General features: G+C 37.4%; 1 protein-coding gene across 1 annotated transcript in view; it reads left to right on the top strand.

The window, feature by feature from the left end:
• The window catches only part of LOC145983621 (uncharacterized), a 125,096-nt gene that overhangs the window by 74,183 nt on the left and 37,620 nt on the right, over positions 1-13,293 (top strand). The window contains exon 6 of the mRNA XM_083116683.1: positions 11,626-11,800. Within this exon, the coding sequence (XP_082972809.1) occupies positions 11,626-11,800 (175 nt within the window). The remainder of the gene's footprint in view (positions 1-11,625; positions 11,801-13,293) is intronic.

Genomic DNA, 13,293 nt, shown 5'->3' with positions numbered 1-13,293 from the left:
TTACCGATATATCGGATCGGTAAAATAATCGGTAATTTTACCGATACACCGATATGCCTATATCGGCCGATACCGATAGAGTACCGATTAATCGGTCCCATCCCTAATATATATATATATATATATACAAATTATGAAGGCGACAGTAAACACTTACCACACGAATAGAAATAATTCAATATTTCGCTATATAGCAGGCATACACGCCACTATACCCCCCGGACTCAACCTAGCCAACCAGTAACTCTTTCCTCTTCTCCCCGAAACTACCCACCCACCTTACAGTAAACACTGGCTAAAGTACTTCGTGTTTCCTATCAACTGTTTCTGGCAACACTGACCGTATTCTGTGCCTCTACTCAAAGTGTCGTCGATCTTTTATCTTCCTTCTTGAAAATGCGACTCAGATCGCGAAATATTGAATTATTTCTATTTGTGTGGTAAGTGTTTACAGTCTCCTTCATAATTTGTATTTATCCGCCCTTCTGGCACCATTTCTGACCCTATTCCTGTGTATATATATATACATCTTTCTTTCTTCTACCTTGAAAATGCGACTCAGATTGCGAAATATAGAATTATTTCTCTTCGTGTGGTAAGTGTTTACTGTCTCCTTCATCATTTGTGTGTGTGTGTATATATATAAAATGTATATATATAATGTATGTGTGTGGAAAATCCAACATACTCTGTGATCAGAAGTATCCAAACACCCACCTTAAAATGAAGTACAAGTTTGGGCCACCCTCCATCGGGACCACTGGCAGTCAATACAGTGTTGGCCCACCCTTAGCCTTGATGACAGCCTTCACTCTCGCAGGCATACTTTTAATCAGGTGCCAGAAGGTTTCCTGGGGAATGGCAGCCCATTCCTCATGGAGCACCAAAATGAGAAGTATTGATGTGGATTGGTGTGGTCTAGCATGAAGTCGCCGTTCCAAAACATTCCAGAGATGTTCTATGGGATTGAAATCAGGACTCTGCACAGGCCAGTCCATTAGTGGGACATTGTTGTCATCAAACCACTCCCCCGCAAGCCCTGCAGTATGAATGTGTGCTCAGTCGTGTTAAAAGACACAATGGTTATCCCCAAACTGGTCTTCGATGGTAGGCAGCACGAAAGCAGTTAAAATGTCAACATAAACTTGTGCCGTAACATTGCCACGTAAAGCAACAAGGGGGCCAAGTCCCCTCCTGGAGAAACATGACCATACTCTAACCCCACCACCCCCGAATTTCACTGTCAGTACTATACAGTCTGGTAGATGTCGTTCACCAGGCATTCACCACACGCGCACCCTGTCATCGGATTTCCACATTGTGTATCATAATTCATCACTCCACACAACGGTTTTCTACTGTTCTATGGACCAGTGTCGATGGTACTTGCACCATGTGAGGTGTTATTTGCCTATATGTTGTTTGGCTTATGGGGAGCTGTTTGTCCATGGAAACCAGGTTGCCGTACCTCACAGTTTCTCCAAGGTAGAAGTTACCAGAGATTTGGCAGATGAGAGTGTGTATGAGGTTGGAGAAGTGGCAGATGCTCTTTGGGTGAAAGATGAACTCACCAGCGGCAGTACGGATCTGGAGGGTGGGGGAGGTAATAAATATGAGGCAGGTCTTGCACCTGTGGGCTGGGGGTGGGAGGGGTTGGTGTATTCTGGACCAAGATGTTCTTGAGATTGGGGGGTTGACGGTTGAGGGTGGTATTGGGTGACTAGAGCAGGAGTGTTGGTTTGGGTTGTTTGGTGAGGATGTGGGAGAAGGCTCTGGTGATTTGTTGATGAGGGTGGAAGGGTGACCACGGTTGATTATGGCTTGGTACACACAGCAGTGGCTGGATGCAACTTTTCCAAGGCATTGGATCAGCAGGGGAGGGCTAACTTCATTGCCTGCAAGGTGACTTGATTCCTATCGATTTTTATGTGGGAGGTGCACTTAAAGGCCTTGGTTTACGCAACACCAGTGCTTTCCATGGAAAATCTCAAACAAAGAATCGTCAATGCGGCTGAAGAAATGTGATTCTTTTTCACTTCAAGAGTAACTAAAACAGAAGTAAGGAAGAGGGTTCAGGCATGTATTCGACATAGGGGAGAAAACTTGGAAATAGACTTGTAAACTAAATCCATTATTACTGTTAAAGTTATTTGAAGAAATAGTCAAAGTATCAATTTCAAGCACTAGCATATATTGTGTTTAGCGTACAAGAATATTACAGACAGAGAAAACGAACGAGAAAAAAATCAACATCCATGCAGTCGAGACTGCTAACACAGAATACTCCGTGATGTACCACACATACTACTCACCAACATTGATAAGTTCTACACTCAGCCACCAGTTGGCAGCACCAAACAAATACACATCATAGAATGCAGTGTTTCTATTATTCTTAACAATTACATACAAACTGTATTTTATTTAAATGTTCTTTCAATTTCCATTTCATAGTTGCGATCCACCTGCCCTGTAGTTATTGAACTTTCTCCCAGGATTTTTTATTTTTTTTGTGAAAATTAATACATCATCAGACAGCTGATAAAACAAGGAAGTTTGTACACTTAGTGTCTAATTGATTTTTGAGATATTCACTGTTTTTTGGTAAGCAACTTCATTGAAAATTTAAGCATCAAGTAAGTTTTGACTTTCTCTTTGAAAATGTTCGGTGATTTTGATTGTTTTACTGTTCATAAAACATTGTCAACGTGTTAGCATGACTTAAAAGAAGTTGAATTTGATTATCACTTTTTTCTTATTTTAATTTTGAACCTGGAAAGGGGGAGTTTTTCAACAAAATCAATAACTAACTAACTAACTCTCTAGCCTTCTTAAACCCGAAGGTTCATGGCTGCAGCAACACAGGCCTTCCATCTTTCCCTATCTTGAGCAAGTTCTATATACTCTTTTCCATCCCTACCGATTTCCCTTAGGTCTATCTCAACGTTGTCCCTCCATCTTCATCTTGGCCTTCCTACAGGTCTCTTACCATCAGGTTTCCCAACAAGGATCCTGTGAACTCCTCTTTCCTCTCCCATTCGTGCCACATGGCCTGCCCACCTATGTCTTCTTGATTTAATTATTCTCATAATATCTGGACATGAATACAAATGATGTAGTTCTAAATTATGTAACCTTCTCCACTCACCTGTCTCCTCATCCCTTTTAGGTCCAAATATTTTCCTAAGGATCTTATTTTCAAATACTCTCAATTTATGTTCCTCTTTCAATGTAAGGGACCAAGTTTCAAATCCATATAATACTACAGGCAAAATTACGGTTTTGTATATTTTAACTTTTAGTTTCTTAGATATTAAACGAGAAGACAAAAGTTTATGAAGAGAGAAGTAACATGCATTTCCTGAATTAAGCCTACTTTTTATTTCCTCTTTAATATAATTTTCATTTGTTAATATTACTCCTAAGTATTTGAATTTGGAAACTGGTTCAAACGAGTTGTTATCAATAATTAGATTTTGATTATTACCTAACACTTGGTTTCGGCCTGTAAGCATATATTTAGTTTTCTCTTTGTTAACTTCCAAACCTATCTCTTTAGCAGTTTTGAAAAATATTTTAGCATTATTCTTAATTGTATTCACATCATCCCACAGTAAGTCTACATCATCTGCATATGCTAACAACTGAGTCACACCATTTAATTTTAGTCCTTCTTTAGTTTCTTTTACCTTCCTAACAGCATATTCTAAGGCAAAATTAAAGAGCAATGGAGATAATGCATCTCCTTGTTTTAACCCATCATGAATTGTATATTTGTCAGACATATTAATACCCACACGAATTTTACTTTCTGTTTCACTGGTGCATATTTTTATCATACTAACAAGCTTCTTAGGTATTCCAAACTCTACTAATATATTATATAATTTATCTCTTTTGACTGAATCATATGCTTTTTTGATATCAATGAATAGCTGATGGACATTTTGATTATATTCCCACTTTTTTTCAAGTGTCTGTCTGATGTGAAAAATTTGATCTGTAGTTGATCTGTTACATTTAAATCCACATTGATAATCACCTATAATTTCATTAGCATATGGGGTTAGTCTTGTTAAAAGAATGTTAGATAATATTTTATATGTTGTTGAGAGTAGAGAAATTCCACCGTAATTATTGCAGTTCATTTTATCACCTTTTTTAAACACAGGAACAATTATGGATTCTTTCCACTGTTGAGGGATTTCTTCTTTGTTCCATATTAAACAAATTAATTTATGAATTTGACATATTTATGAATTTCCACCATATTTAATTAACTCAGCTGGTATTAAATCAATGCCAGGTGCTTTGTTATTCTTTAGCCTTTTAATAGCATCTTCAACTTCAGTCAAGTTAGGTTCTGGAACTAAAGGTTCTGCTGTGTGGACTTCATTTACTTCTGATTTATCTCCTACATGGACATTTAAAAGGTCATTAAAGTAGTTCTTCCATCTATTTAGAATATCGCTTGGGTCAGCTAGAAAATCACCATCTTTATCTTTTATCAAGTTTACTTTAGGTTGCCACCCCTTTCTAAACTCATTTACACCTTTATATTCTTCTTCTTATAAGGTGCTACAGCTCTTTATGGGCTTTGGCCTGCTCAATTACATCCTTCCATTCTTCTCTACTCAACACACATTTCTTCCAGTTCTGTGTCTTCAGTTTTCTTATGTCATTTCTATCCATCTGGTTTTGGGCCTTCCTTGTGATCTTGTAGCAATAGGTCTCCAATTGTAAATTTGTTTCACAATTCTTTCTTCGGGCATTCTTTCAGTATGACCCAACCAGCTCAATCTTTGTGTTTTGATAAATCTTCTTATATTCTTACTCTTTATTAATGTTTCAAGCTCTTCGTTTGTTTTTATTCGCCATATATTATTAGATTGTCTCGTTGGGCTATATATTTTCCTTAATATCTTTCTTTCAAATATCATTAGTTTTCGAATTATATCTTCTTTCAGCACCCAGGTTTCACAGCCATATGTAACCACAGGTCTTATTATGGATTTATACAGCTTTAATTTTATTTTTCTGGAAACTAGTTTGGATTGGAATATCCTCTTATTCGCATAAAATGCTTTGTTTCCAGCTGCAATCCTTTCTTTAATTTCTTCTTCGATTTCATTGTTTCCATTTACTATTGACCCGAGATATTTAAATGACTGTACCTGCTCTATGTACATTGTATCTATATCCTCTTTTTGTTGTTGTATTTTTCTTCTTGTACATCTCATATACTTTGTCTTTTTTTCGTTCACTATTAGTCCATATTTCATTGCCTGTTGCTTTAGTTTCACTAGTGAGTCCACCATTGATTGCTTAGTTCTTGTAGTAATTACTATATCGTCTGCATATACACAGATCTGTCTTAATCTTGTTGAAATGTTTCCTCTGATTTCCAACTTCTGAATTATTTCATCCATGACTATGCTAAATAAAGTTGCTGATAATGGGTCTCCTTGTTTTACTCCTCTATTTATTGCAAATTTCTGACTAAAATCATTGTTTCCTTTTACTACTGCTGTAGTGTTTTGTAATGTCATCTTTATTAATCTTATTAGTTTGTTTGGAACATTAAGTTTCTTTAGACATGTAGGAATTATATTTCTATTTACTGAGTCAAATGCTTGCATAAAATCGATAAATATGTTATGCAATTCAATATTATATTCATAACATTTTTCATATATTTGTCGCAGTATGAATATATTATCAACTGTAGATCTATTTGGTCTAAATCCCATTTGATATTCACCCAATTTATTTTCTGTAATTTCAGAGATTCTATTTTGTAGAAGAATTGCAAAGATTTTGTATGCGACATTCAGAAGCGTAATTGGTCTGTAGTTATTACACTGCAACCTGTCTCCTTTTTTAAAGATTGGTCAAATGATACCATGTAGCCATTCTTGTGGCATTTCCTCTTTATTCCATATGTTGAGTATCAAATTATAAATTTTATTCCTTATCATATATCCTCCGTGTCTTATCAGTTCTGCTGTGATATTATCTGAACCAGGTGACTTATTCATTTTTAAGGATTTTATGATTTTATTTACCTCCTCATATGTTGGTATTGAAATTTCAGTATCATTTTCCAATTTTTCGGGTATTTCATCTTCATACGGTACGTGTTCCCAATTTAATAATTCCTCAAAGTACTCTTTCCAACGGAGTAATACTTTTTCTTTCTCAGATATTATTTCTCCAGATGCATCTTTACATAATGAAGTTGCATGAGTGTAGTTCCCTACATGAGATGTCACAGCCTTAAAAAAAATTTCTTGAATCCTTTCTTCTATGGTATTCCTCAATCTCTTTGATTCTATCATTTATCCATTCTTTTTTCTTCTTTCTGCATACATTGTTGGCAATTCTCCTTTTATTCTCATATTCTTCACAATTTGCCCTTGTGTGTCTCTGTAAACATCTTTGTCGTGCAGCATTTTTCTGATTTATTACCATTTTACATTCATTATCCCACCATTCATTCCTTGGTTTACCATCTTGCTTTTGTATTACTTCAGTTGCTGTTTTCAGAATAGCTTCTTTGAGTTGTTTCCAATCTTCATTTATATCTTGGGTATCAATAATGTTTTCCAAATTTTGACTCATTTTTTTCCTATATTGTTTCAGAATTTCTTTACTATGCATATTGCTTTTATTCCATTTTATCTGTTGTCTTGGAATACTTTTTCGTACAGGTATTAATTTCTGTTTGATTACTGCCTTGACCAAAAAATGATCCGAATCACAATTCAGACCCCTCATTGTTTTTACATCCTGCACCATTTCCTTTTTATGTTCGCTTACTAAAACATGGTCAATTTGGTTGGTAGTTTTCCCATCTGGGGACACCCAGGTACCTTTATGTATCTTTTTATGTTCATACTGTGTACTCATTACCTACCTTTATATAAATCTCTGATATTTTTGTTTTTGCTGTTTGTTTCAATTTCGTTAATTTTGCTTTTCAAGTAATCTCTATTTTTATTTCTAAACGTGCGGTTAACTTCTCGCTTTATTCTATTATAATTGTTTAGATTTGTATCATCAGAGTTATTTAACCACCTAAGTCTAGCCTGATTTCTTATTTCAATTAGATTATGACATTCATTATCAAACCATGGCTTACTTTTTCTCAGTTTATGGTATCCTATACTTTCTTTAGCTGCTGATTCTATTGCATTACGTATGTGCTCCCAATTCTTATTTTCAAATTTTAAATTTTAAATTCAAAATCAATAAATGTGGAAGATCTCGAAAATGGACCCCACTTTGTATGTGGCACTTCAGGGTTAATTTTGTTGCACATTAGCTGTACTCTCATTCCTTCAAAGGAATACGTCAAATTTCAGGTAACCCTGTATATCACAGCTGTCCAGAATTGAAGACTTGTAGTGAGATACAATATACCTAGGTATATTGCCAATAGTGACCAGATACCCACAGGAATGTGCTTACCTAGACCTGGTTTGGTGCTAGTATGGGGTAGGTCTGCCATTTGCCGCTATCACAGCCCTCTACCCTTGGAGGAAGACTTTTCACCAGGTTGTGGTAAATGATGGCCAGTAAAATGGTGAACAGCTGGTGGTGTTTGAGCAGTTTAGCTTGGAACGCAACTGGCACTCTTACTTATCCCACAGATGTTCAGTGGGGTTGAGATCAGGGCTCTTGAAGTGGTCAGTCAAATTCATTCACTCCCATGTCATCAAACCACTCAGTTATGGCGCTTGCTTTATAGACATGTGTGTTGTCATGTTGGAAATGATGAGCCACTTCTGATTTGTTGCCACAAGGTGTGGAGCATGAAGTTGTCTAATATTACATTATAGGCAGTGGCATTTAGGGTTCCAGGGAACCAACACCGTACCATGATTTCACCTCCTCCAAACAATTCACCCCCCCCCCCCCATGCATTATCCTTTTACATGTCCATACACATGCATCAAATCGCTACAACATGTACCATGATTCGTCATTCCACAGGATATTTTTTCCATCATTCTTGGTACCACTAGCAATTTTTTTTTTCCACCACTGTATTTGATGTGTTGCATTCCGGATAGTAATCATTGTCTTTTGTGCTGCAGTTCTCCCATGGAATCCTAGTTCCACCACCTCTTGCTGGATGGTACGAGTGCTGATGTCACTTCCCAACGCCACTCAAAATCTGTGACTACAGTGTCCAATAAACCATGCCAATTTGAATTCACCACATGTCGGAGCAGTTGCTGTTCCCTGTCAGTCAATTTTATTGGCTTCCTGGGCTGCAGTTGTTTTTAACACACCCTCATGTTTCCATTTCACCACTACATCACTGACTGTTGTACGTACGTGGTACCTGGAACCTGTCCCAAAATTTCACAGATGGAATGCCCGAATCAGTGAACGCTGATGATCATATTCTGTTCAGCTTCACTCAGCTCACCTCATCTGCTCATTTTGACTGCTGGCAGCATTATACACATCTAGAGCACGCTCATTTAACTTCATGAGTCATTCTACAGATCTATGATTTATGGGTGATCCTACCTACAGTTCAGGGAGTGTGCTCATTATTGGCACTATAGTGTATATCCCAGCCATCCATTAATTTGTTATTAAAATTTAAAAGGATGATTCATAGTCAGATCACACTTAATGATCTATAAAACTTAAGCAATCTCCCAAAATCCCCCCTACTAGAACAAATCTAAGCACAAGTTTAACAAACGTAATGCACTTTATTCATTATTTATGATAAAAGAATATTTGCGATGTTGTTTCCATGGAGTTCCATTACAATGCAGCATGAATTTGTGAGTCATTCAATCTTGAAACTAGTTTGCATGATGTGGAGAAGTTTGCTAATGTCTAGTGCTATGTAAGCATGTTCAGAAATAAAATATGCTTGTGTCATAGAAGCTTTGCCATTTCACATTATGGTAAGTTAATCATTCCTTCACTTCAAACAAATTTTACAAATGACAGTAATGTTGATAGTTCTAAGTACAGCGCCTCGAATAACGTAGTGTGGAAAATGACCAAAGAATCTAGTTCCCCAGACGGATGACAAACATAGATGGCAGTGCGATTGAACCAGGTGCTAATTTTGTTATGAAAGTAATGCGGCTTAGTTAGTTTTTGGAATATATTTTGTAGATTTGTTTGTCTAGAAAGGCGGTAAGTGAATTGATGGAAACAGTTATATTTGTGGAGTGATTTGCAGTCAAGAAATGACATTAATTTGGAAAGAAAAGTAAAATAAAATTAATAAATAAATAGCATGCGTAACACAAAAAGAAACATTGCAAAGTGTTTCCGGACGTCAGGTGTTGGATTGTGTACTAGAGTTTTATTTTTCTATGTTATTAGAATATAAATAGTATCCTGAGAGATATTTCATACCAAGACGACAAACCACAAGTGTCGCTTGGAAGCGAGCAGTCCGTAATCAATGCAGCCTTTCGAACCGTAGGGACACAAGCTCTGACTGCACTGTTTCCTCAAGGAGATTTTACACCAAAGCGACATGCGACAAACGATAAGAGGATTTCACACCAAAGTGACACAGGTCCTTCGGTCCAAGGCAACTTTCATACCGAAGTGACACATGTTGCTTGCAAACGAGCCAATCAAGAGCAACATTTCATAATCGTAGCGGCATGACGGGAAGCACAGGCCAGCGTTCGGTTGGTGAAATCCTCAAGCGATAAGGGTGCGCAATCTCCCTAAAGCAAGACACTCATTGCATCGCACATGCGCGAACAACAAACCACGGCAACATGTTGCAAGCTATTGAGGAAATGGCCCAGTTTGAGCGATGCACAAGCGACAAAGCGACATGTGTGGCTTATCGTGTTGCCTAGATCTGTTGTTGTAATGTGCGGTTTGTCCTGTCGCCTATCTGTTGTTCGCACAATTAGCAGCGAACGCTTGCCAATATACTTAAGGCACCATGTCATTTGTCACTTAGTTGGCAACTCTCCCTGTACTTCGTCGATTCGGTCTGAGCACCCTTCCTTTAAGGAGCTTTCTGACCGAAGTAACAAGTAGCACGCGAATACGCCATATGAACATGTCGTTTGCTGTTTGGAGCCTCATGTGCAATGAATGCTATTTTACAGTCTGGAAGTGTGTGTCACTAGTGTGACAGTGTGAACATCCCATGTCACTTGTCCCATTGGTTTGAAAGTTTCCTTACACTCATGTCGAGGGCACTAAGAAAGTTTTGTGGGGTTCCCCTTGTCGTTTCATGCAATCATCATTGCAGCGATTAGTTTAAAGCGGAAGAAAAGAGACAGTAAATATAAAAAAAATACAAATGCTTCAGTGTGTGTATCTTTAAAAGAAATGATGATGATGATGATGACAATAATAATAATGAACATACACAAAAATTTAGTTTGAAAGTTTCCTTACACTCATGTCGATGGCACTAAGAAAGTTTTATGGGGTTCCCCTTGTCTTTTCATGCAATCATCATTATCATTATCACCACAATTAGTTTAAAGCGTAAGAAAATAGACCAAAAATACAAATGCTTCAGTGTGTATATCTTTAAAACAAATTGTGATAATAATAATGAACTTAAGCCATACACAAAAATTTAGTTACCAAGAGCATTCCACGCGTATTTTTTCTCCCATATTATTAATGAAGTATGACAATAACAGAACGTGGTCGACTGTCTAGAATGTTCATTAATATCTTCGTGACCACTGTACCAAATATCATAGCAATTATCACATTCATAGAAATGCTTCATGTAAAAGAATCAGACGTTGCAGCGAAAACTCCGTTTACTTCCATTATAAGCAGACTAATACCAAGCACCAGGTGCAACACCAGTGCTTCTAGCGGAATCATTTTCGAGTGGAACCAGCCAGAGAGCACAGAACCGTGCTGTTTTCCACACTACGTTATTCAAGGCGCTGAAGTTCTAAGTCACAACACCATTCTCTAGTGGAATTATTATTTTGCACTAGAGAAATACATTAACTCATGTTCAGTTTACCATAATTTGAACTACACACACAAGCCTTATTGTCAACCATATTAATTTGTTTTCAACAACTCTTCAAACCACCTGACTGTATATGGTACGTAATTTTGACATTCTAACATTGACACATGTGATGAAGTGTCCCACACCATGGCTGTGCGTTATAGGGTGTCATGCTTTGGGCTCTGGTTATTGGATGCATGCAGGTTTGAGTCTCTTTGAGGAAGCATAGCAACTTTTCTCCTGAGATTTTGACCTGTGTATGGGACTAGTGGTCACCAACCATCGTGAGGAAATCGGGGATCTGTGAATGTGTAGCTAACCTGGTCATGGAAACCTTCAACAATGGGAGTTTGTTGTGCTGACCACACATCAGCGCATAACTGGTTGGATGATCTACCATCTCGGCAGGTGAAAGTGAGCTAGCAGTCGGTAGGTAGGGCCTTCCCTTATTGGCTTTTGCACCATAGGTTATTTTTTTATGTGGTGAAGTATTGAGTTCGTTTGACATTGTTTCTGTCTCAAATCTCATGAGATATTCTGCACATGTAAAATACAATCTGTTACCTTCTGCACCCTGCTCACAAGAGTGTTGTTCCTGCCTCCTCATTGTAAATGTCTTGTCCAATTAGGTGGTTGAAGATTGATGCCCGGATCGTGGAGATAGATGCTTCTATTAAATCCAGCCTCAACATGAAGAACGCAGACTGTGACCAATGCCTGTTGCTGCTGGATGAGCTCTCCAAACTTTCGATCGCTCCACTGATGCTCAAGAAGCATCCGGAGATGGTGGATACTATAAAGAAGGTCAGTAGGCAATTCAGTTCCATTTCCAGATAAATTGTTACAAAGAACCTACTTTATCAGTGTTAGAGAATATGTATCAACATTTTTTGCTATTGGCAGAGTAGTCATTTCGTGAACAGCAAATTTACGAATCAGTAGTAATTCTTTTGTGTGTATGCTGTGATTGTTTTCTCATTGTTGCAATGTGTTTCCTTAAACACTGATGTGGGACAGTAAGTGTCTCATAAATTTAACCCTTAAAGGATGGGCCATGACATGGGTGTCACGACAGGTGTCACAAGCAGGTTTTTTTTTGTACAATTTTACTTTTTTAACATACTGTAACTTGCATAATGATCAGAGATACATGTTTTGAATTCTGCATGATTCTAGAGGTATGTAATTAACAATTAGTAAAGTTTAATTTCGTTGTTACTATTTTGGGGGAGGAGGTGTCTGATTTCTTTTTTTATTATTATTATTTATTTATTTATTTTCATTGGTTTCGAAAACATTCTTTCTCAATTTTGGTGTTTCATATCACACTTTTTTCAATACAAGTACAACCTTTCAACATTCCTGGTGCCAAAAACATGGGTGGGGGTGGCAGGAGGGGGAAGAGGGAGGCTGCAGGGAAAGAAAGTCAAAAGCCTCTACCTGCTAAAAGGAAGTTTGGAAAACAGCCGACTGCTCTTTGCTGTTTCACAAAACTGCACCATAGGATCATGAAGGAAGTATTGTTGAATGATTTGCCTTCTTTGTGTCAGTCAAGCTATTTTTAGCCCCTTGTGTCACATGTTTACTTAGGTAGGTTACTGACAGAATAACAAAGCGAGTTGGACGAAATGAAGTTATTTGAGTTTGAACTTTTGTTCAGTGTGTGTTCACCAGCTTGTGGCATGTGACCGTTGGTGAGCTGTGGCATTGAGACTTTTTTCTCCTCCAACAAGAGTAGAGGGCATACAAGATGGCAGGAAGACCCAGTTTGTCACTGAGTGAAATTGACAATGAGTTACTAGGTATGGATTCGAAAGGGGGAGACGAAGACATCACCGACATTTCAAATCTCATGTAAAGAAATAGTCACTTTTCCCTTTTTTTTTTTTCTTATTCTTCTAACTGATTATGGATTTTTTTTCCATCAGGATTATAGCTCAACGTATACTGAACAAAACAAGGTATCATTTGTACCTCTAACATTATTAATTCCAGAAATATAAAATTTCATTTAGAAACATACAGAATTTCAATTCCCACTGAAAACACGCTCAGTGTTAGTGCATTGACTTTTTTCTCTTCGAAAGTGTTAGCAATAAGTCTGGCAAATCAATGGCAAACATACCAAGCATCATGCGGGTACCTTTTGGAGATTCATGTCCTGGCATAGCCATGTGGGGGTCCGATGAATTATAAAATTTCATGTAAGAAAATAGTTACTTTCCCATTTTTTCAATTTTCTTTTTCTAAGTGATTGCAGATTTTTTTTTCCATCAGGATTATAGCCCGAAACAAGG

This window comes from Lepisma saccharinum, chromosome 2 (genome assembly GCF_977018435.1).
Source record: "Lepisma saccharinum chromosome 2, izLepSacc3.1, whole genome shotgun sequence".
NCBI classification, from domain to species: Eukaryota; Metazoa; Arthropoda; class Insecta; order Zygentoma; family Lepismatidae; genus Lepisma; species Lepisma saccharinum.
This window is presented reverse-complemented; position numbering and strand designations above follow the sequence as displayed.